The 22,122-nt window shown below is 57.7% G+C and overlaps 1 protein-coding gene across 11 annotated transcripts in view; it reads left to right on the forward strand.

The window, feature by feature from the left end:
* KMT2D (lysine methyltransferase 2D) overlaps positions 1 to 22,122 on the forward strand; it is a 41,565-nt gene that overhangs the window by 3,666 nt on the left and 15,777 nt on the right. For 4 of the 11 annotated variants that reach the window (XM_027593480.2, XM_027593484.2, XM_027593487.2 and 1 more), the window contains exons 2-35: positions 3,421 to 3,506; positions 3,766 to 3,892; positions 4,296 to 4,519; positions 4,644 to 4,753; positions 4,923 to 5,085; positions 5,404 to 5,569; positions 5,675 to 5,789; positions 5,930 to 6,087; positions 6,293 to 6,438; positions 6,565 to 8,049; positions 8,143 to 9,251; positions 9,743 to 9,856; positions 10,208 to 10,318; positions 10,935 to 11,039; positions 12,048 to 12,229; positions 12,410 to 12,574; positions 12,667 to 12,776; positions 12,866 to 12,913; positions 13,563 to 13,784; positions 14,067 to 14,186; positions 14,275 to 14,388; positions 14,599 to 14,729; positions 14,812 to 14,959; positions 15,156 to 15,221; positions 15,400 to 15,510; positions 15,713 to 15,850; positions 15,955 to 16,039; positions 16,232 to 16,473; positions 16,574 to 16,647; positions 16,857 to 16,907; positions 17,032 to 18,843; positions 18,950 to 19,132; positions 19,221 to 19,357; positions 19,581 to 21,445. In XM_027593480.2, the coding sequence (XP_027449281.1) occupies positions 3,458 to 3,506; positions 3,766 to 3,892; positions 4,296 to 4,519; positions 4,644 to 4,753; positions 4,923 to 5,085; positions 5,404 to 5,569; positions 5,675 to 5,789; positions 5,930 to 6,087; positions 6,293 to 6,438; positions 6,565 to 8,049; positions 8,143 to 9,251; positions 9,743 to 9,856; positions 10,208 to 10,318; positions 10,935 to 11,039; positions 12,048 to 12,229; positions 12,410 to 12,574; positions 12,667 to 12,776; positions 12,866 to 12,913; positions 13,563 to 13,784; positions 14,067 to 14,186; positions 14,275 to 14,388; positions 14,599 to 14,729; positions 14,812 to 14,959; positions 15,156 to 15,221; positions 15,400 to 15,510; positions 15,713 to 15,850; positions 15,955 to 16,039; positions 16,232 to 16,473; positions 16,574 to 16,647; positions 16,857 to 16,907; positions 17,032 to 18,843; positions 18,950 to 19,132; positions 19,221 to 19,357; positions 19,581 to 21,445 (10,186 nt within the window). In that variant the 5' untranslated portion in view covers positions 3,421 to 3,457. Of the gene's footprint in view, positions 1 to 2,683; positions 2,731 to 3,420; positions 3,507 to 3,765; positions 3,893 to 4,295; positions 4,520 to 4,643; positions 4,754 to 4,922; positions 5,086 to 5,403; positions 5,570 to 5,674; positions 5,790 to 5,929; positions 6,088 to 6,292; positions 6,439 to 6,564; positions 8,050 to 8,142; positions 9,252 to 9,742; positions 9,857 to 10,207; positions 10,319 to 10,934; positions 11,040 to 12,047; positions 12,230 to 12,409; positions 12,575 to 12,666; positions 12,777 to 12,865; positions 12,914 to 13,562; positions 13,785 to 14,066; positions 14,187 to 14,274; positions 14,389 to 14,598; positions 14,730 to 14,811; positions 14,960 to 15,155; positions 15,222 to 15,399; positions 15,511 to 15,712; positions 15,851 to 15,954; positions 16,040 to 16,231; positions 16,474 to 16,573; positions 16,648 to 16,856; positions 16,908 to 17,031; positions 18,844 to 18,949; positions 19,133 to 19,220; positions 19,358 to 19,580; positions 21,446 to 22,122 lie in introns of those variants that run through there. The other 7 variants (XM_027593483.2, XM_027593489.2, XM_035729237.1 and 4 more) reach the window with 5 other exon arrangements.

A 22,122-nucleotide genomic window follows, 5' to 3' on the forward strand; every position in this document is an offset into this window, starting at 1 on the left:
CATAAGTCCCTGGCCAATCCCACAGGCCCCTCCCAGACCTCTCCAACCCTTTTCAATCAGGGAATGTTAACTGGTCCTCTGATCTTGTCCCAAGCCTGCAGAATAGGGTGGCCTGTCCCTCTTTGGAGGAGAAATGACCTGCTCAGAGCTGTTTCTGCTGAAGCCTGTGTTTCCAACCCTGGCAGGAGGTGTTGGGGGAAGAAGGGGTGTGTATGTGAGTGTACGAAGGGTGCAGCATGAGCCTCATGCCTCTGGGCCCTGGGCTGGGACAGCCCCTCTCACAGCTGTCATGCTGCCCAGCAGGGATTTGGCTGGTGTGTTTTGCTCCCTCACTCCACCCCCTCCAACATACATAGGCTAGCTCCCTTTGGGCCTGGTCTTGGAAAGGAGAAAATAGGGATTTTGCTCTTGAAAGACTTCTGGGTGGTAACCCTGAGCTGAGAGGTGCTATAGGGGTGGTGGAGTGAGGCTAGCTGTCACCCATCTCTCTGCCTTTGCCTCCTCAGGAGCGTCCCTCCTGTTGTCTGGCCCCAAAGAACTTCCTTGGGAGGGACCTCTCCTTGTAAGCTGTGGCTAACCCCAGGATGACCCAGAGACAGTCTGGAGGGTCGACAGGGCCAGTATTGCCATTTGGATTTTTCCTGGAGGGCTGGCCTAAAATGGGGGTGGGGAGAGGTGTGGTTTGATTCTCAGGCTGGGAACCAGGAAGTCCTGAGTCCTACAGAAGAGCTGTTCACTCAAGGGCCTATTTCAGCCTTTCACCTCCCCAAGCCTCCATTTCCCCTTTGGCTGGGAAAATGGAGTTAAAGCTATTGATCTGGGATGGAAGCAGTGGGGGAGAGTGGGTTGAGACGAATCCATGTCTTCTTCCTTGCTGTTTTGGGCCTCTTAGGCCCAGGACTAAGGGAAGCCAGCACTGTTTTACTCCCTAGATCTGTACTTCTCTGGGATCTCTAGTTTCCCAGAGGAAGCCTAGCTAGGTATTAACCCAATTTAGATCCAGGGGAAAAAAACCCTTGGGTGTGTGTGTGTGTGATTTCTGGCTGTGAAAGATGGGACAGGGGAACCTGTGGTCTTCATTTGTTTGATCCGTTCAGGGGCCTGGCAACTGGGACTCAGCATTGGGGTGCAGGTGCTAGACTGCAGGGTAGAGAAATGGAGTCCAGGCTTCTTGGAGGTACCCCTAGATTCTTTTTGGTACAGCTTGGAGGATACTCTACTCTTTGCTGCTTGATCTATCTTCCATGGCCCCATGAGTGAGGCTCTGGCTTTGGAGGATGTTGGTACTCTGTCTTCCAAGGCTGGACAAAGGTGGTTTCTGTACCTCCCCGAGCAGTGCCAGCCTCACCAGCTTGAGAGGGCTGCGTTCGGGGGAGGGCAGAGGAATTTGTCCCTCTGGCCTTGTGTGAGGCAGTCCTCCTCCCACCTCCTGTATTATCACTGTTGCTTTTTATTTCTTACTGTTTGTGACTCCTTTGGCCTTAACTGTGAGAGCAGAGCTGGTGGAGGATCTTTGGGGTCATGTAGTGGTAAGGTACTGTAAGGTGCACACATTTAGGCAACTTTGAAGTCTCTGGGTGTGGTCAGGCCTTGAATGACTGAATAGGAAAAGGGACCTGGCTGGGGCCCTGACTTCGAACCCCTGCTTCCCAACAGTGGCTTCTAAGGGCCCCTTGAAGTCCCAGAGCTACTTTTCTGTGAGCTGGCCAGATGACCTTCCTACTTTCCTTTCAGGTGTGGTTGTGTGACAGGTTTGGGAAAGAGATGACCTGGGAATGGAGGTAACATTGTATCTTTCCCAATCTAGTAGATTCTGATAGTGTGGCGGGGAAAAAAAGTAAAACAAAACTTCTTTTCCTGTGATAAGTCACAGAAGGTGTGTTGCCAGTCTCTGGAAATGGAGTGTACGCTCAGGGAAAGAGGAGTGATAATTGTGGTTCTTAGGTAATTGATTTACCCATCCTGGGCCCCTTTGAGGGTTCCCCCATCTCATCTGCCCCAGTCACTCAGCCCCAGTGGTCGACCACTGGGGTATTTGGTTTGGGAAGAGACGCTTGTCCTTACTAAGGTTGGTGTGGACCCTCTGGTTAAAAAAGAGGAGTGGAAAAGGTGGGAGAGAGAAATTTCTCAAATTTTATTTAGAGTCGTTTTAGGGGTTTCCCCTTTCCCGTGCCCCCACCCCCAATCCTTAGGAACACTCTGCACTCTTTTCTCTGCTTACGCCCCTACCCTTCCCGTTAAGAGCTGCTCGCACCTATCCCTTTATTCCCTTCTTCTAAAAGATGTCTTTCTTCTTCCTCACCTCTGTAACTCTTCACTTCTCTCTTTTTTGTACTGTGCTTATTAGTTCCCTCTGGGGTTTAGGAAAATATGCCTAAAGGGTGGGCATACCTTCTTAGGTATAACTTCAGTGTGTTTCATTTGGCTCTGATATAGGCAGGCATACTGTAGAAAAGGGGACCGTTACCCCCCGCCCCCATAGTGTGTGTGGAAACCCTGCTTGACGGAAGAGGAAGGAAGCTACTCTGCTCTGCTGTGTCCTCCCCGGTTTAGAACTCCTCCAAGTGGCAGTGTGTTTCCTGAGACTACAACTCCCAGCATGCCTAGCCTCAAGCCTGGCTACACATGCTCAGTAACTCTTAAGGCCCACTTCTGTTAACTACTAGGGACATCTGAGGAGGAAGGGCAGTTGGCGTTGCTAAGGGCAACGACCTGAGGCCTTCAGGCTGGGTGAGATCCTGAGCTCAGTCACAGCAGGGGTCTGAGCTGGATTTGGATGGGCAGTGGGGGGGAATTGGGGAGTTTCTTCTGTTGTGATTGGAATCTCGTCGTTGAAACCTGTGGAAGTGGGAGAGATCCATCCATAGCTGGGCTTTAGTTTCAGTGATGTATTCTCCATCCTGCAAGACCTCAGGCTCTGTCTCTGGGAGAGGGATTTTGACTGGACTCAGACTTCTTGGGTTATGGCTACCCTTGGGTTGGCACTGACATACGTCGAGGATGGTAGCTGACTTGAGATCCGAAGAAAAAAGCCAGGGAATAGGGCTCACCAGGAGCCAAGAGCTCAGACCTGAGGCAACGGGTGGTACTAGATATAGATTGGATATGCTTCTAGTTGGGTGCTATTGCCCTGGGAACTCTCATGCAGGAGGTAGGAAGGGGGAAAGGGGAGTGGATCCCCTGAGAATCCAGAGTGGGAGAATATGGTAGGTGTTTATCTGGGGAAGAAGTAGGCAGTGGGATAAGGGTTAAGGAGAAAGACTTTCCTGGTTACTAGAACAGGAGTTTGTAGGTGTGGCTTTTCTCGATTTTCTGTAAAGTCTAGTTAGGTATAGCTGTTTTCCTTCTAGGATTCTGGGAAAAGTGTTTAGTTGGGGAGACTTACTAGACATATAGATCTTTCTTTTTGGCTCCCGACAGGTCTCCCCGAGAGGGCCCTGCCCAGTCGGAGAGAGGGATGGACAGCCAGAAGCCGCCTGGTGAGGATAAAGATTCAGAACCGGCAGGTGAGTAGGGCAAATTCTGGGTTTGCTGGCAGCCTTCTGCCCTTCCTAGGCAACCTTAGGTTTCGGGCCCTGACACAAGGACAGAAGCTAAGTCTGCCTAATAAACAGGTAATTGAAGGACTTTGTTCTTTGGAACAAAAGGCAAATTGCCATCACTGTGATCTACCAAGGGTTTTGGTTAATCTCCAGGGTCTGATGAGTGGACTAGTATCATATAGAGGATGATGGCTGATGTATGCTTCTCTCTCTGTTCATTCAGCTGATGGACCTGCAGCCTCTGAGGAGTCAGGCACCACTGAGCCAGACCTTCCCAACCCACATGTGGGGGAGGTCTCTGTGCCCAGTTCTGGAGGTCCTAGGCTTCAGGAGCCTCCCCAGGACTGCAGGTAACTAGTTTGGGAAATGAGGATATAAAGGCATACAGAGATTTGATTTGAGAATCTCAGCTTTCTTTTTTTTTTCTTTTAAAGATTTTATTTATTTATTTGAGAGAGAGAGAGAGAATGAGAGAGAGCACATGAGAGGGGTTAGGGTCAGAGCGAGAAGCAGACTCCCTGCCGAGCAGGGAGCCCGATGCGGGACTCGATCCAGGGACTCCAGGATCATGACCTGAGCCGAAGGCAGTTGCTTAACCAACTGAGCCACCCAGGCGCCCGAGAAGCTCAGCTTTCAGGGAGGAAGATTTAGGAAGCTGAGTGTTTGGGAGTCATAGGCATGCCAAATCACGGGGATGTTAGGGTTGCCTTTGGGCCGGGGCCCGGCATGGTGCTGATGCTTGTATGTCCACAGTGGGGGTCCAGTGCGGCGTTGTGCTCTCTGTAACTGCGGGGAGCCCAGTCTACACGGGCAGCGGGAACTACGGCGCTTTGAGTTGCCATTTGACTGGCCCCAGTGTCCAGTGGTGTCCCCTGGGGGGAGCCCAGGGCCCAACGAGGCAGCGCTGCCCAGTGAGGACCTGTCACAGATTGGCTTCCCGGAGGGCCTGACACCTGCCCACCTAGGAGAACCTGGAGGTAAGTGAGGGGAGGTGGGGTGGCCAACTTGGGCAGGAAGGGGGGCATGGGCTGAGCAGTCCTGAGCCAGTGGTTACTCGTTTGCTAACTCTGTCCTTTCTGTTTACCCCTCTCCATCGTGAAGGGTCCTGCTGGGCTCACCACTGGTGTGCTGCGTGGTCGGCGGGCGTGTGGGGGCAGGAGGGCCCAGAGCTATGTGGTGTGGACAAGGCCATCTTCTCAGGAATCTCACAGGTGTGGCTGGAGCTGAGGGGCTGCCCAGGCAGAGGGCAGAGCCGGCCGGGCTGGCGGGCTTCTGAGAGCCTAGGCTGAGCAGGGCAGTGGGGAGACAGGCGGGGCTGGTGGCCGACCCGTTGCTCGGGAGAGAGTGGCGGGCATTGACACTCTGTCTGCACCCCGGCAGCGCTGCTCCCACTGCACCCGGCTCGGTGCCTCCATCCCTTGCCGCTCCCCCGGATGTGCGCGGCTTTACCACTTCCCCTGCGCGACTGCCAGCGGTTCCTTCCTATCCATGAAAACACTGCAGCTGCTATGCCCGGAGCACAGTGAGGGGGCTGCACATCTGGGTAAGAAGCCCTGCCCTCTGGCCCTAGGGCAGATGAGGGGCCAGGTGTGCCCCGGGGGCTGGGTGCTCTGCACAGCGCCATCTGTGTGCCCCACGGAAATAGGGGCGAACCTGGGAGCGCAGGGACTTCTTGCCTGTCCTGCTTACTGTGGCGTCCGCAGTGCCTAGAAGAGTGCCTGGCATGTGTTAGGCAGATACTCAACTCTTTGTTGCTTGTTCATTCTGTGTCCTCTGGAATGTCTGTTATGTGGAGAGCGCTGTGCTGAGTCCTGCAGGGAATCCATAGCTGACCCGCGTCCTCTGTCTCTTCCCACTGTAGAGGAGGCTCGTTGTGCGGTATGTGAGGGGCCAGGGGAATTGTGTGACCTGTTCTTCTGTACCAGTTGCGGGCATCACTATCACGGGGCCTGCCTGGACACTGCTCTTACCGCCCGCAAGCGTGCTGGCTGGCAGTGCCCGGAATGCAAAGTGTGCCAAGCCTGCAGGTAAGAAGTGGGGGGCAGGAGAGAAGCCTTAGGTGAAGCGAAGCAGGGCTTAGGGTTGAAAATGAGGGGAGGAAGGACCCTGTTATGTTCCCCATGTCCCTGCAGGAAACCTGGGAATGACTCTAAGATGTTGGTCTGTGAGACGTGTGACAAAGGATACCATACCTTCTGCCTAAAACCACCAATGGAGGAACTGCCTGCTCACTCTTGGAAGTGCAAGGTGAAGATCCCCCGATTCAGCCTTCCTCTCCCTAATTCTGCCCACCTACAGCCTCTTGTTTCTCTGTGGTGCAGAGTCCTGCACTCTCCTCCAGGCTGCTCTCTGACCAGTGCCTCTTTTTGCCCGCTTCCTTCCCCTAGGCATGCCGGGTATGCCGGGCCTGTGGGGCAGGCTCAGCAGAGCTGAATCCCAACTCTGAGTGGTATGAAAACTACTCACTCTGTCACCGTTGTCACAAAGCCCAGGGAGGACAGCTCGTCAGTTCTGTTGCTGAGCAGCATCCCCCTGTCTGTAGCAGGTAAGTAGTGTGGACTGGAAGAGATAGGGAGGGGTGTTTGGAAGTACTGAGACCCGCAGGGGACATGTGAAAGCAAGTTGACTTTGAGAGGAGAGCCCCAAGGTGGGCAGTATGATCTGTAGTATTCCCGCCCTGCCCTGGTGTGCTCTCTAGGAGTTGATAGTTGACGAGAGCCACGGTGCCTGCTCCCCTGTACCCTCTACAGGTTCTCACCCCCAGAGCCTGGCGATACCCCCACTGATGAGCCCGAAGCTCTGTACGTTGCATGCCAAGGGCAGCCAAAGGGTGGGCACATGACCTCTATGCAACCCAAGGAACCGGGGCCCCTGCAATGTGAAGCCAAACCACTAGGTGAGTGGGGTTTGAGGGTCCCTGAAAATAATTCCTGTCTGTTCTGTGGCAAGGGACAGTGTCTGCTTCGCCTACTCTATGAAGTAGAGCTGGGCTAGGTGGGAGCATAGTGTTTTATATCTGCAGGGAGAGCAGGGGCCCAACTTGAGCCCCGGTTGGAGGTCCCCCTAAATGAGGAGATGCCACTGCTGCCCCCACCTGAGGAGTCGCCCCTGTCCCCACCACCTGAGGAATCGCCCACGTCCCCACCACCGGAGGCATCGCGCCTGTCCCCGCCACCGGAGGAATCACCCCTCTCTCCACCGCCTGAGGAGTCTCCTCTGTCTCCTCCACCTGAATCATCACCTTTTTCTCCACTGGAGGAGTCACCATTCTCTCCACCAGAGGAGTCACCCCCATCTCCCCCACTTGAGACACCCCTCTCTCCACCACCTGAAGCGTCACCCCTATCCCCACCGTTTGAAGAGTCTCCCCTATCCCCCCCACCTGAGGAGTTGCCCACTTCCCCACCACCTGAAGCATCTCGCCTGTCTCCACCACCTGAGGAGTCACCCATGTCTCCTCCACCCGAAGAGTCTCCTATGTCTCCACCACCTGAGGCATCCCGTCCGTTCCCACCATTTGAAGAATCGCCGCTGTCCCCTCCACCAGAGGAGTCTCCCCTCTCCCCACCACCTGAGGCATCACGTCTGTCCCCACCACCTGAGGACTCGCCCATGTCCCCACCACCTGAAGACTCACCTATGTCCCCCCCGCCTGAGGTATCATGCCTGTCCCCCCTGCCTGAGGTGTCACGCCTGTCCCCACCGCCTGAGGAATCTCCCCTGTCCCCACCACCCGAGGAATCTCCCACGTCCCCACCACCGGAGGCTTCACGCCTATTCCCACCACCTGAGGACTCACCCACTTCCCCGCCACCTGAAGACTCACCTGCTTCTCCACCACCGGAGGACTTACTCGTGACCCTGCCGCTAGAGGAGTCATCCCTGTTGCCACTGCCTGAGGAGCCACGACTCAGCCCCCCGCCTGAGGAGCTGTGCCTGTCCCCTCGGCCGGAGGAGCCGCGCCTGTCCCCTCGGCCGGAGGAGCCGCGCCTGTCCCCTGCACTTGAGGAACCATGCCTGTCTCCCGCGCCTGAGGAGCTGCGTCTATCCCCTTGGCTTGAGGAGCCGCGTCTGTCCCCCCGGCCTGAGAAGCCATGCCTGTCCCCTGCCCCTGAGGAGCTGCACCTGTCCCCTGGACCTGAGGAGCCCTGTCTGTCCCCCCGGCCTGAGGAGCCACGCCTGTCCCCTGTGCCTGAGGAGCCGCAGCTGTCCCCCGTGCCTGAGGAGCCGCGCCTGTCCCCCCGGCCTGAGGAGCCGCGCCTGTCCCCTCGATCTGAGGAACCGCACCTGTCCCCTCGACCTGAAGAGCCCCCTGAGGAGCCAGGCCTATGCCCTGCACCTGAGGAATTGCCCTTGTTCCTCCCACCTGGGGAGCCACCTCTATCCCCCTTGCTTGGAGAGCCGGCCCTGTCTGAGCCTGGGGAACCACCTCTGTCCCCTCTACCTGAGGAGTTGCCGTTGTCCCCATCCGGGGAGCCATCCTTGTCACCTCAGCTGATGCCACCAGGTAAAGGGATGTTAATACCTTCTTATCTGGGACAGTCTTAATCCTTTATGGCACATCTAATCTAAAAGCCTCCCTTTTTCTCTCTCTCTCCAGATCCTCTTCCTCCTCCGCTCTCGCCCATTATCACGGCTGTGGCCCCGCCGGCTTTGTCTCCTTTGGGGGAGTTAGAGTACCCCTTTGGTGCCAAAGGGGACAGTGACCCTGAGTCGCCGTTGGCTGCCCCCATCCTTGAGACGCCCATCAGCCCACCACCAGAAGCTAACTGCACTGACCCTGAGCCTGTACCCCCTATGATCCTCCCCCCATCTCCAGGCTCCCCAATGGGACCAGCCTCTCCCATCCTGATGGAGCCCCTTCCCTCTCGGTGTTCTCCACTCCGCCAGCATTCCCTGCCTCCCCAAAACTCCCCTCCTTCCCAGGGCTCTCTTCCTGCTCTGGCACTGTCCATTCCCTCCCCGCTGAGTCCCATGGAGAAGGCAGTGGAGGTCTCAGATGAGGCTGAGCCGCATGAGATGGAGACTGAGAAAGTCCCAGAACCTGAGTGTCCAGCCTTGGAACCCAGCCCTACTAGTCCTGTCCCCTCCCCCATGGGGAACCTTTCCTGCCCTGCACCCAGCCCTGCCCCAGCTCTGGATGACTTCTCTGGTCTGGGGGAAGACACAGCCCCTCTGGATGGGACTGACACTCCTGGTTCACAGGCAGAGGCTGGACAGACCCCTGGCAGTTTGGCTGGTGAACTTAAGGGTTCCCCTGTGCTCCTGGACCCCGAGGAGCTGGCCCCTGTGACCCCTATGGAGGTCTATGGCCCAGAAGGCAAGCAGGCAGGGCAGGGTTCACCCTGTGAAGAGCAAGAGGGGCTACGTGTACCAGTGGCCCCTACCCCACCCGCTCTCATCAAATCCGACATCGTTAATGAGATCTCTAATCTGAGCCAGGGCGATGCCAGTGCCAGTTTTCCTGGCTCAGAGCCCCTGCTAGGCTCTCCCGACCCCGAGGGGGGCGGCTCCTTGTCCATGGAGCTGGGGGTATCTACAGACGTTAGTCCAGCCCGAGATGAGGGCTCCCTGCGGCTCTGTACTGACTCGCTGCCAGAGACTGATGACTCGCTGCTGTGTGATGCTGGGACAGCTATTGGCGGAGGCAAAGCCGAGGGGGACAAGGGGAGGCGGCGCAGCTCCCCAGCTCGTTCCCGCATCAAACAGGTGAGAGGCTATCCGGCCACTGGTGGTGGTCAACGTGATGCCACTGTCAGGGGTGTAGCCCTGTGTCCCTGATAGCTTCCCGCCTGGCTTATTGAGTCCTAGCCTCTCAGAGATCCTTTGGTGCGTCCTCTTCTGTAAGGGGAACACTGATACATAGAGGGGGAAGTGAATTGCCCGGGTTCGTGGTCACTCGGTAGGAGAGCGAGGACTAGAAGTTCACGTCTCTCTAGCCAGCGTGTTTCTCCTCGTGCCATGTTGGCCCCTCTTTCTCCTTGGGACAGGGGCATGGTTTGAGCCGGAGCTACCTACCTGTTGCTGTCTGAGAGCTTGGCTTTTGCCCTGCCCTGACTGGGACTCCTGGGCCTTGTCAATAACTCTTATGCTCTGTCCATTCGTTTCTTCTCTCCCCACCCCCAAGCGCGCGGCCCCGGCACGCTGCAGGATCACGAGCTCCCGACTTGCCACTGTAACCACCCTCTTCCCTCACTCAGGGTCGCAGTAGTAGTTTCCCAGGAAGACGCCGGCCGCGTGGAGGAGCTCATGGAGGACGTGGGAGAGGACGGGCCCGGCTAAAATCAACTACTTCTTCCATTGAGACTCTGGTAGTAAGGAGAGGCTTCCCATTTCCCAAACATGCTTCAGCTGGCCCCTTCAAGATTAAGCACCCTTTAAACGCTGCCAGTCCCCTGCACGCTCACCTACCTGCCCGCTAGCCTAGGGCCCGTCCAGCTCTGTCTGCGCTCCTTTGTCCACCTGGCCCCCGGGCTCCTCTGAAATCTCTGCTGTCGGGCTGAGCCCCAGTTTGGGAGCTGGGGTGTTCTTCTGCTTCTTAGTGCTGGCTCCTGGCCTTCATCCTAGCCAGGGGTTCACGCCTCCTTCCCCCAACACCAAAGAGGAAAGCAGCTTAGTGGGGGCAGATGTAGCTGCCTCACTTGCCACAACTCTCTGCCTGTAAGGTTGCTGATATCGATAGCTCTCCCAGCAAGGAGGAAGAAGACGACGATGACGACACCATGCAAAATACTGTGGTTCTCTTCTCCAACACAGACAAGTTTGTCCTCATGCAGGTACCATGCTTGACCGGGGCAGTCCCGTCCTCAGCACCGAGACCCAGCAGACCCGACACTGGGTGTGCGTATTTTGGTGGGAGGGTAAATGAGGAAAACCAAACCAAGGACTGACTTCTGGGGATATCCAGCTAATGAGAAAACAGTGACTCGGCATCATGTTGCTCATTTGTTTATCCGTCCATCAAATTTCTCTTTAGCGTCTCCTCTGAGTTTGGCACTGAGCTAGGAGCAAGGGGTATAGCAGTGAAAAAGGCAAGACATGGTCTCTGCCCTATCGGAGGTTATGGCCTAGGGAAGTTAATGTACGTCCTCACCTGAATAACCTCGAAGCTGATAGACTTTTGTCAGACAAGCTACTCTCTCATCCTGACCAGTCTTTATTTTTCTTACCTTCCTTTTACTTCTCCTTCCTTTTACCCATGTCAGGATGTACCAATTCAGATTAGGCATGCTAGGAAGGAACAGGCCCATGATGGCTAAGTGTCCTAGCGACGGGGGGTGGGTTTTTGGTTCCCTGATTCCCTCCTTTCAGATTAGTGTTGTAGTTGCTCACTGGGACTGAGTGAGATGAGGAGACCAGTTTGGACATTTGGGTTTCTGTGTGTTTCTTTAGGACATGTGTGTGGTATGTGGCAGCTTTGGCCGGGGGGCAGAGGGCCACCTCCTTGCCTGTTCCCAGTGTTCTCAGTGCTATCACCCTTACTGTGTCAACAGCAAGGTGAGTTCAAGGCCCAAGAGTCCTGGGCCAGGGAATGGGATCAGTTATTTCTTATCTTAGGCCCCAGTTCTGGTCACACTACGTTTTTTTTTGTTTGTTTGTTTTACCTTTTTTTTTTAAGATTTTATTTATTTATTTACTAGAGAGAGAGAGGAAGCACAAGCAGGGGAAGCAGCAGGCAGAGGGAGAAGCAGGTTCCCCGCCGAGCAAGGAGCCTGATGCGGGACTCGATCCCAGGACCCTGGGATCATGACCCAAGCTGAAGGCAGATGCTTAACTGACTCAGCCACCCAGGCGTCCCATGTTTGTTTTAATTTTAAAATTCGAGTATAGTTGACGACTGGTCACACTACTTAAAGTGGCTGTTGGTCCTGGAAGTTATTTATCAGCCACTAGTGGTTATCCAACTCATCTTGGGGCAAAGTACTCTGGAAATCGTGGTGGTCTTTATTACGTTTCTTGGTGGTAGACCATGATTTAGGGGTATAATTGAATCTGTTGTATAAGCTGTGAGAGCTTTACTAATAGAAAACATGATATGGCCTGGAGATAAAGTATAAAATCAAAATTAAAAGCACATGTTTACAAGGTGAAAGCACTGTTTTTGACCCAAGCGTGATCACTTGTTTTGGGGTTTTCGTTAATGTCGATTTAAAACTTGTTGATTGCTAATGTTCATTAATTCTTAACAGTAGCGGGTTCTAAATGTTCAAGAAAAATTGGGGGAAATACAACCTAATTCTACCCCCAGTCTTTCTGGGGACTTGGCTAGTGAAAGATTGTAATGAAGCAGTGGCTGGGTGAGGTTGTTCTCTGGTCGGTGGGGGTCCCCGGGAGCCTAAGTTTAGAACCACTGCTTTTGGGGATGAGGGTGCTCTGCGCGGCCTTCCTGTGCTCGGATGGGCACCGAGGTCCTCCAGCCCTACCCATGGTAAGTCCCAGCCTCCCCTAAGAGATCTTCCCTCTCCTGTACGTCATACCCTGAGGCATTGCCATCTTCTACACCAGATCACCAAGGTGATGCTACTAAAGGGCTGGCGTTGCGTGGAGTGCATTGTGTGTGAGGTGTGTGGCCAAGCCTCGGACCCCTCGCGCCTGCTGCTGTGTGATGACTGTGACATTAGCTACCACACGTACTGCCTGGACCCGCCACTGCTCACTGTGCCCAAGGGTGGCTGGAAGTGCAAGTGGTAAGGAGACCCGGGCTCTTGAGGGGCCTGGGCCAGAGATGTTGGAGGGGTGCGATGTTGCTAACATGACAGAGGCTGGGTTTAGAAGGCCGGGCTGGTTGCTTGCTTCTCAGTGTGAAGGTGTCTCTGTTGCCTTGGGTAGGTTTAGGTGCTGAAGGTCTGTTTTTCTGCTCCCACCAGGTGTGTGTCCTGTATGCAGTGTGGGGCCGCCTCCCCTGGCTTCCACTGTGAATGGCAAAATAGTTACACACACTGCGGGCCCTGTGCCAGCCTGGTGACCTGCCCTATCTGTCACGCCCCGTACGTGGAAGAAGACCTACTAATCCAGTGCCGCCACTGTGAACGGTGAGGGCGCCCCTCCCTCCTTATGTAGGCCTTTTCCTTGTTCTCATCCTTGCACTGTCTGGATTTATCTCTTCCTGCCTCCCTTCTTCCAGGTGGATGCATGCTGGCTGCGAGAGCCTCTTCACGGAGGATGATGTGGAACAGGCGGCTGACGAGGGCTTTGACTGTGTCTCCTGCCAGCCCTACGTGGTAAAGCCTGCTGGTGAGTCCCAGGTGCTGGGGAGAGGGGCAGGGGTGCCTTGCTTTGGGACAGGGCCTCAAGTGGCCTTGGCTTGCTTGTCTCTTCCATAGCGCCTGTGGCCCCTCCAGAGTTGGTGCCTATGAAGGTGAAAGAGCCAGGTGAGTCACAGAAATCCGAAATGCCAAGGCCAGAGGAGACTTAGACACCGTCTAGTCCAGCTCCAGCCCCCCAACTTCATCTCCTCATTTTCAGAGGAGGAAACTAAGATCCTCGGAGGTTGAGTGGCCTGCCCAAGGTGATCCCAGTAGATTAGTGGTAAACTTGGGATGAGAACCAAGGCCTCCATTTTCCCAGGCAGAGTTCATTCCACTAGGCAACATGGCCTTCGCACTGCCAGAATCTCATCTCCAGAGAGCACAGAACACAACTTTTTCTCCTCAGTGAAGGAGGCTGGGGCCACCTCCTCCTCCAGCATGATGTGGGCACTGCTCCTGGCGTCTGGGGCACCATATGCTGGCCTTGGGCAGGCCCAGGCAGCTAGAGAATGTATTTGGTGAACTAGTGTTAGTCATGAGCAAAGTCAGGCTTCTGTAGTAGCCGTCTCTGTGAACCCCTCTGGGTCACTGATGGAGATCTCAGGCCTCAGCACCCGTCGGTGGCCTGTCCTCTCCAGCCCTCACACCCCAGCATTCGCTTTGGTCTGTCTTTTGCTGCTGTTGTCCCAGCTGGGGACTTAGGCTGGAACTTGGAGTTCTCATTTCTCTGGGGCCTCCATCCAGGGGTTACACATTCTTCCCCTTTGTGCAGAGCCTCAGTACTTCCGCTTCGAGGGCGTGTGGCTGACCGAAACGGGCATGGCCGTGCTGCGTAACCTGACCATGTCACCCCTGCACAAGCGGCGCCAGCGGCGGGCACGGCTCGGCCTCCCGGGCGAGGCAGGGCTAGAGGGTTCTGAGCCCTCAGATGCCCTTGGCCCTGATGACAAGAAGGATGGGGACCTGGACGCTGATGAGCTGCTCAAGGGTGAAGGTCAGGCTGGGGAATCTCAGGGAGTGCCCAAGGAACGGGAAGGCACCTGTGAGAGTGAGGTGTTGGGGGGGCAGCATTGCCACTCCCGGTCCCCCTCAAGCCACCGTTGGTCTTGCCAGATGCCTCTGTGGCAAGGCACCGGGCTCTCTGTTCTTGGATGGCAGGATGACAAGGTTAAAAGGGTCCATGCCTCTGATCTTCCTCTCTCTCTCTCTCTCTCTCTCTCTCTCTCTCTCTCTCTCTCTCTCTCTTTCTCTCCCTCTCTCTCGTCCCCATCCACAGGTGGGGTGGAGCACATGGAATGCGAAATGAAACTGGAGGGCCCCGTCAGCCCTGATGTGGAGCCTGGCAGAGAGGAGACCGAGGAAAGCAAGAAACGCAAACGCAAACCCTATCGGCCTGGTGAGGTCCTGGGATGGGGAGGTGCGTGGTGAGAGATAGCTCACTAGGTCCCCAGCGGCTTCTCAGTCTCCGCTGTGCCTCCTCCTAGGCATCGGTGGTTTCATGGTGCGACAGCGGAAATCCCACACACGTGTGAAAAAAGGGCCTGCTGCACAGACGGAGGTGTTGAGTGGGGATGGGCAGCCCGACGAGGGTGAGACGGGTGAGGGCTCCAGTGGGGCCTGGGAGAAGGTGGGGATCACAGGAACTCTGGGGCACTGCCAGGGAGGCCCGGGAGGTGAGGGCTCACGCCTAGGGCCGAGAGGGTGGTGGGCCCAACTGGCGTTGGGGAGAGTAGGCAGAAAGCATCCCTCAGCCGAGTTAGGAGCACAGCATGCCTGGGAGGGGCTGACACCTCCCCTTCGGTTCCCAGTGATGCCTGTGGACCTGCCTGTTGAGGGCCCTGTAGACCAGAGCTTAGCTGATGGGGATGAGAAGAAGAAGCAGCAGCGGCGAGGGCGCAAGAAGAGCAAACTGGAAGACATGTTCCCTGCTTATCTGCAGGTGGGTCTTAGGCTCTGTGGGGTGAGGGGAGCGCCTGCCCTGCAGACCATGAAGAAGCTTGTTTCTCTTATTTCTCCTGCAGGAAGCCTTCTTTGGGAAGGAGCTGCTGGACCTGAGCCGGAAGGCCCTTTTTGCAGTTGGGGTGGGCCGGCCAAGTTTTGGACTAGGAACCCCCAAAGCCAAGGGGGATGGAGGCTCAGATAGGAAGGAGCTCCCCACCTCACAGAAAGGTCAGTCATTTCGGGGTGAGGTGGTCTGAAGGGATCCAACTTCCCTGTGGTTAGGAGCTGGTGAGGGAATATAGTAGGGAATGGGCTTGTCTCCTGGAATTGGGGGTGGGTACGGCCCCAGCCTGGGGAGCTGGGGACCCATTCTGGGCATCAAGTGCCAGGCATCTCTGACTGGAGCGGGGACTATTGCTCACAGGAGATGATTGTCCAGATGTTGCAGATGAAGAATCCCGTGGCCCCGAGGGCAAGGCTGATACACCAGGTAAGAGCTGCTGGGAGGACTGTGTCCTGTCTTGGATTGGCCGCTGTCAACACGTTTTACCCCTGAGCACCATCTGGGCTGGAGGCTGGAGACTGTGTCATGCCCCCTGTGGTTCAGGGTGGCCAGGCTGGTGCCTCTACACTGTCCTTGGCTGATGGGTTTCTTCTGGCAATTGCAGGGCCTGAAGATGGTGGCGTCAAGGCGTCCCCAGTGCCCAGTGACCCCGAGAAGCCAGGCACTCCGGGTGAAGGGATGCTTAGCTCTGACTTAGATAGGATTCCCACCGAAGGTGAGGCTGTGGCTCACACTCTTAGTGTGTGGGGGTCCTCTGTGGGAGAAGGACAAGGTCCTACCCGTGGGACTGCCATCTGCACAACTTCTTTGCTGGGGAGTGCTGGCCACCTTCCCTGACCGTGGCCATTTGTAGCCCTGTGGTGTCCCCTCAAATTCCCAGTCTTCCTCAGCGGCATCCTTCATCAATCCCCCCACAGAACTGCCCAAGATGGAATCCAAGGACCTACAGCAGCTCTTCAAGGATGTTCTGGGTTCTGAACGAGAGCAGCACCTGGGTTGTGGGACCCCTGGCCCAGACGGCAGCCGGACACCGCTGCAGAGGCCCTTTCTTCAAGGTGATGTGGATGGGAGTGGCGTGAAGACTGGGTGGCCAGGTTTGGCTAAGCTGGCCCCAGGACGGGCCTCTTGCTCCCTTTCTCTGATCCTGTGCCTCTTGTAGGTGGACTCCCTTTGGGCAATCTCCCCTCCAGCAGCCCAATGGACTCCTACCCGGGCCTCTGCCAGTCCCCGTTCCTGGATTCTAGGTTGGTATCTGTGCTTAACCCCTGTGGGCAGTCCCTGACTCCTGGGTGCTGCTGTGGCAACACTTTACTCTGCTCCTTAGTTAGTGACCCTCCTTGAGGGGGCAGGGCAGTGGCCTGGGGGCTCTAGGCAGTTTGTCTGGGGGTGGGGCTTGGCATCCCTGCCCTCTGTGACTCTCTGCCCCTGCGCCCCAGGGAGCGCGGGGGCTTCTTTAGCCCGGAACCCGGTGAGCCAGACAGCCCCTGGACAGGCTCAGGGGGCACCACGCCCTCCACCCCCACCACCCCCACCACGGAGGGTGAGGGCGACGGGCTCTCCTATAACCAGCGGAGCCTTCAGCGCTGGGAGAAGGATGAGGAGTTGGGCCAGCTCTCCACCATCTCGCCTGTGCTCTATGCCAACATTAACTTTCCTAATCTCAAGCAGGATTACCCAGGTACCCATGGGATGGGGGCAAGGGAAACAACCTGGTGATGTGGTGGGCACAAGGGTCACCTTCCAAGTCTCCTCTAACGAAATACTTCTTCTGCCTCCAGACTGGTCTAGCCGTTGCAAACAAATCATGAAGCTCTGGAGAAAAGTTCCAGCTGCTGACAAAGCCCCCTACCTGGTGAGACAGAAGGGAGCCTGAGTCAGGGTGGGAACTGGCTCTCGGGGGTGTCTTTGGGAAATTCACCTCAATTCTTTCCATTCCCCACTCCCAAAGCGACTGGGCCAGAAGGGATCCGCTTCTGGGTAGGGAGTGAGTGATGTGAGGGATGGGGGCTGGGCATGAAACTGAGCCGTAGTAGGCCTAAGGCTGTGTCCTGTATCCCTCAGCAAAAGGCCAAAGATAACCGCGCAGCTCACCGCATCAACAAGGTGCAAAAGGTGAGTCGGGGCCAGGCTGGGCCGTGCCCTCCAAGTCCTATAGCTGGGGGCCTCTCGGAGAGTGTGGGGGACATAGGGCCTGCCACAGCAGCCTGACTGCTCTGTGCCTGGTCTCCCTCTGTAGCAGGCTGAGAGCCAGATCAACAAGCAGACCAAGGTGGGCGACATGGCCCGTAAGACTGACCGACCGGCCCTACATCTCCGCATTCCCCCCCAGCCAGGGGCACTGGGCAGTCCGCCTCCCGCTGCTGCCCCCACCATTTTCATTGGCAGCCCCACAACCCCCGCCGGCTTGTCTACCTCTGCGGATGGGTTCCTGAAGCCGCCGGCGGGCACAGTGCCCGGCCCCGACTCGCCCGGTGAGCTCTTCCTCAAGCTCCCACCCCAGGTGCCCGCCCAAGTGCCTTCGCAGGACCCCTTTGGACTGGCCCCCGCCTACGCTCTGGAGCCCCGCTTCCCCACGGCACCACCCACCTATCCTCCCTATCCTAGTCCGGCTGGGGCCCCCACGCAGCCCCTGACGCTGGGCGCCTCGTCTCGTCCTGGGACTGGCCAGCCAGGGGAATTCCACACTACCCCACCTGGCACCCCCCGGCACCAGCCCTCCACACCTGACCCCTTTCTCAAACCTCGCTGCCCCTCACTGGACAACCTGGCTGTGCCTGAGAGCCCAGGGATAGGGGGAGGCAAGGCTGCCGAGCCCCTGCTGTCGCCCCCGCCTTTTGGAGAGTCTCGGAAGGCCCTAGAGGTGAAGAAGGAAGAGCTTGGGGCATCCTCTCCTAGCTATGGGCCCCCAAACCTAGGCTTTGTTGACTCACCTTCCTCAGGCCCTCACCTGGGCAGCCTGGAGTTAAAGGCACCTGATGTCTTCAAAGCCCCTCTGACCCCTCGGGCATCTCAGGTAGAGCCCCAGAGCCCGGGCTTGGGCCTAAGGCCCCAGGAGCCACCCCCTGCCCAGGCTTTGGCCCCTTCTTCCCCCGGCCACTCGGACATCTTTCGCCCTGGCCCCTACCCTGACCCCTATGCCCAGCCCCCATTGACCCCTCGGCCCCAGCCCCCACCCCCTGAGAGCTGCTGTGCCCTGCCCCCTCGCTCACTGCCCTCAGACCCTTTCTCCCGAGTGCCCGCCAGTCCCCAGTCCCAGTCCAGCTCCCAGTCCCCATTAACCCCCCGTCCTTTGTCTGCCGAGGCTTTTTGCCCATCTCCTGTTACCCCTCGTTTCCAGTCCCCTGATCCCTATTCCCGTCCACCCTCACGCCCTCAGTCCCGTGACCCGTTTGCCCCCTTGCATAAGCCACCCCGACCCCAGCCCCCTGAAGTTGCCTTCAAGGCTGGGCCTCTAGCCCACACTCCTCTGGGGGCTGGGGGCTTCCCAGCAGCCCTGCCCTCAGGGCCGGCAGGTGAGCTCCATGCTAAGGTCCCAAGTGGGCAGCCGCCCAATTTCGCCCGGTCCCCTGGGACGGGTGCTTTTGTGGGCACCCCCGCTCCCATGCGTTTCACTTTCCCTCAGGCGGTAGGGGAGCCTTCCCTAAAGCCCCCCGTCCCTCAGCCTGGTCTCCCTCCACCCCATGGGATCAACAGCCATTTTGGGCCCGGCCCTACCTTGGGCAAGCCTCAAAGCACAAACTACGCAGTAGCCACAGGGAACTTCCACCCATCGGGCAGCCCCCTGGGATCCAGCAGTGGGTCCACAGGAGAGGGCTTTGGGCTGTCCCCGCTACGTCCCCCATCAGTCCTACCACCACCTGCACCCGATGGATCCCTCCCCTACCTGTCCCATGGAGCCTCACAGAGGGCAGGCATCACCTCTCCAGTTGATAAGCGAGAAGACCCAGGGGCTGGAATGGGCAGCTCTTTGGCGGCACCCGAACTTCCAGGTACCCAGGACCCAGGCATGTCCAGCCTCAGCCAAACAGAACTGGAGAAGCAGCGGCAGGTGGGTGGACATCCTGGAGCAAACCCCCGCATACCTCTGCTGTCCCTGTGCCAGCCCTGTGCTTGGAGGAGAATGGACTTAGCCCACTTGTCTGTTCTCTGCGCAGCGCCAGCGACTCCGGGAGCTGCTGATTCGGCAGCAAATCCAGCGCAACACCCTGCGGCAGGAGAAGGAGACAGCTGCGGCAGCTGCAGGAGCAGTGGGGCCCGCGGGCAGCTGGGGTGCTGAGCCCAGCAGCCCTGCCTTTGAGCAGCTGAGTCGAGGCCAGGCCCCCTTCGCCGGGACCCAGGTAGGTAGAGTGGCAAGGAGCCGGGGCGGGGGGGGGGGGTCCAAGGTACTGACGGTGGCCCGCCCTCATCTCCCTCTGTCTCTCCTAGGATAAGAGTAACCTTGTGGGGCTGCCCCCAAGCAAGTTGGGTGGCCCCATTGTGGGGCCGGGGGCTTTCCCCGGCGACGACCGACTCTCCCGGCCACCTCCACCAGCCACCCCTTCTTCTATGGATGTGAACAACCGGTGAGGCTCCCAGGGGTTCCCTCGGGGTAAAGTGAGGGAACAGACTTCACCACCGCTGTGTGCTGCCCCTGGTGTTCCCGTGGCTGACCCTTGTCCGGTGTCCACTTACTCTTTCTCCCCGTTCCCTCCGACTGCGGCACCTCCATCCTTCCCCGCCGCCCTAAGCCCGTGTTCTAGCTCTTGGCCCTGGTTTCGTCATACTGACTACTGCGTGTTCTTGCAGGCAACTGGTGGGAGGCTCCCAAGCCTTCTATCAGCGGGCGCCCTACCCCGGCTCCCTGCCCTTACAGCAGCAGCAGCAGCAGCTGTGGCAGCAGCAGCAGCAGGCAGCAGCCACGGCAGCGACCTCCGTGCGACTTGCCATGTCTACCCGCTTCCCATCAACTCCCGGGCCCGAACTTGGCCGCCAAGCCCTAGGTTCCCCCTTGGCGGGAATTCCCACCCGCCTGCCTGGCCCTGGGGAGCCAGTGCCTGGTCCATCTGGTCCTGCCCAGTTCATTGAGTTGCGGCACAATGTACAGAAAGGACTAGGACCTGGGGGGGCTCCGTTTCCTGGTCAGGGCCCCCCTCAGAGGCCCCGTTTTTACCCAGTAAGTGAGGACTCCCACCGAATGGCTCCTGAAGGGCTTCGAGGCCTAGCGGTATCTGGCCTCCCCCCACAGAAACCGTCAGCGCCCCCGGCCCCTGAACTGAACAACAGTCTCCATCCAATGCCCCACACCAAAGGTCCCTCCCTGCCCACTGGCTTGGAGCTGGTTAGCCGGCCCCCCTCAGGCACTGAGCTTGGCCGCCCTCCTCCTCTGGCCCTGGAAGCTGGGAAGTTACCCTGCGAGGATCCCGAGCTGGACGATGACTTTGATGCCCACAAGGCCCTAGAGGATGATGAAGAGCTTGCTCACCTGGGTCTGGGTGTGGATGTGGCCAAGGGAGATGATGAGCTGGGCACCTTGGAAAACCTGGAGACCAATGACCCCCACCTGGATGACCTGCTCAACGGGGATGAGTTTGACCTGCTGGCCTATACTGATCCTGAGCTGGACACTGGGGACAAGAAGGACATCTTCAATGAGCACCTAAGGCTGGTGGAGTCGGCCAATGAGAAGGCTGAGCGGGAGGCCCTGCTGCGGGGGGTGGAGCCAGTACCCTTGGGCCCTGAGGAACGCCCTCCCCCTGCTGCTGATGCGTCTGAGCCCCGTCTGGCATCGGTGCTTCCTGAGGTGAAGCCCAAGGTGGAGGAAGGTGGGCGCCACCCTTCCCCTTGCCAGTTCGCCATTACCACCCCCAAAGTAGAACCAGCACCTGCCACCACTTCCTTAGGCCTGGGGCTGAAGCCAGGACAGAGCGTGATGGGCAGCCGGGACACCCGGATGGGCACGGGACCCTTTTCCAGCAGTGGGCACACAACTGAGAAGGGCCCCTTTGGGGCCACGGGAGGCCCACCAGCTCACCTCCTGACCCCCAGCCCGCTGAGTGGCCCAGGAGGGTCCTCCCTGCTGGAAAAGTTTGAGCTAGAGAGTGAGGCCTTGACCTTGCCCGGTGGCCATGCAGCATCCGGGGATGAGCTGGACAAGATGGAGAGCTCGCTGGTAGCCAGTGAGTTACCCTTGCTCATCGAGGACCTGCTGGAGCATGAGAAGAAGGAGCTGCAGAAGAAGCAGCAGCTTTCGGCACAGCTGCAGCCTGCTCAGCAGCAACAGCAGCAGCATTCCTTGCTGTCCACACCAGGCCCTGCCCAGACCATGTCTTTGCCTCACGAGGGCTCTTCTCCCAGTTTGGCTGGGCCCCAACAGCAGCTTGCCCTAGGACTTGGAGGTTCCCGACAGCCAGGCTTGGCCCAGCCCCTGATGCCCACCCAGCCACCAGCACATGCCCTGCCGCAGCGCCTGGCCCCATCCATGGCCATGGTGTCCAATCAGGGGCATATGCTAAGTGGGCAGCATGGGGGGCAGGCAGGCTTGGGGCCCCAGCAGAGCTCACAGCCGGCGCTGGCACAGAAGCCCATGGGTACCATGCCCCCTTCCATGTGCATGAAACCTCAGCAGCTGGCCATGCAGCAGCAGCTGGCTAACAGCTTCTTCCCGGACACAGGTAACTTCGTTACTCAGGGGTGATCACTGCTACCTCCAGTTGGACACTGGAGCTAGAGACCGAAGCTAATCCTCCGCCAAGGGAAGTGGGGCACACAGAGCATGGGTGAAATGCCGCAGGAGCGGGGCAGGCAGAGGTGGTGTAGCTTTTGCAGAGGGAGGAACAGCGCCTGGCCTATAGCAGGCATTCAGATGTTGGAATGAATGGAATGAATGCACGAAGCCTGATTAGCAAAGGCTTTGTAGCCCTGGTGAGACCGGAAGGTGAGGAGCTGGAGAGAAGTGGTGCAGGACAAAGCAGTCCGGGTAGGTGTGAGCACTTGAGCGAGACTGCTGGTGGGGAGCCTGGGGAGCCGGCGGGTACGTTTGGAGATGGCAGTGGAGTGGTTAGGCCGCAGTGGACTCTGTGTGGAGGGAGGTGGGTGGGCACTATGCTAATTTTGGAGACGTAAAAAGGAGGGCCAGATTGAGGAAGATCTCAGATTACACTAGCTTTTATTGAATTACTGTTTGCTAAGTAAGCACTGTGTCAAGCACTTTACGCTGGTCGTCTGATTGAATCACAACAAACTCGCTAAATAGGTACTGCCATCGTCTTCAGTTATAGAAAGGGAAGCAGGTGTGGAGGTTAAGTATCTTCTCCAGATCCAGATCATACAACTGACAGAGCTAGAGTTT

Source organism: Zalophus californianus, chromosome 9, assembly GCF_009762305.2.
Source record: "Zalophus californianus isolate mZalCal1 chromosome 9, mZalCal1.pri.v2, whole genome shotgun sequence".
NCBI classification, from domain to species: Eukaryota; Metazoa; Chordata; class Mammalia; order Carnivora; family Otariidae; genus Zalophus; species Zalophus californianus.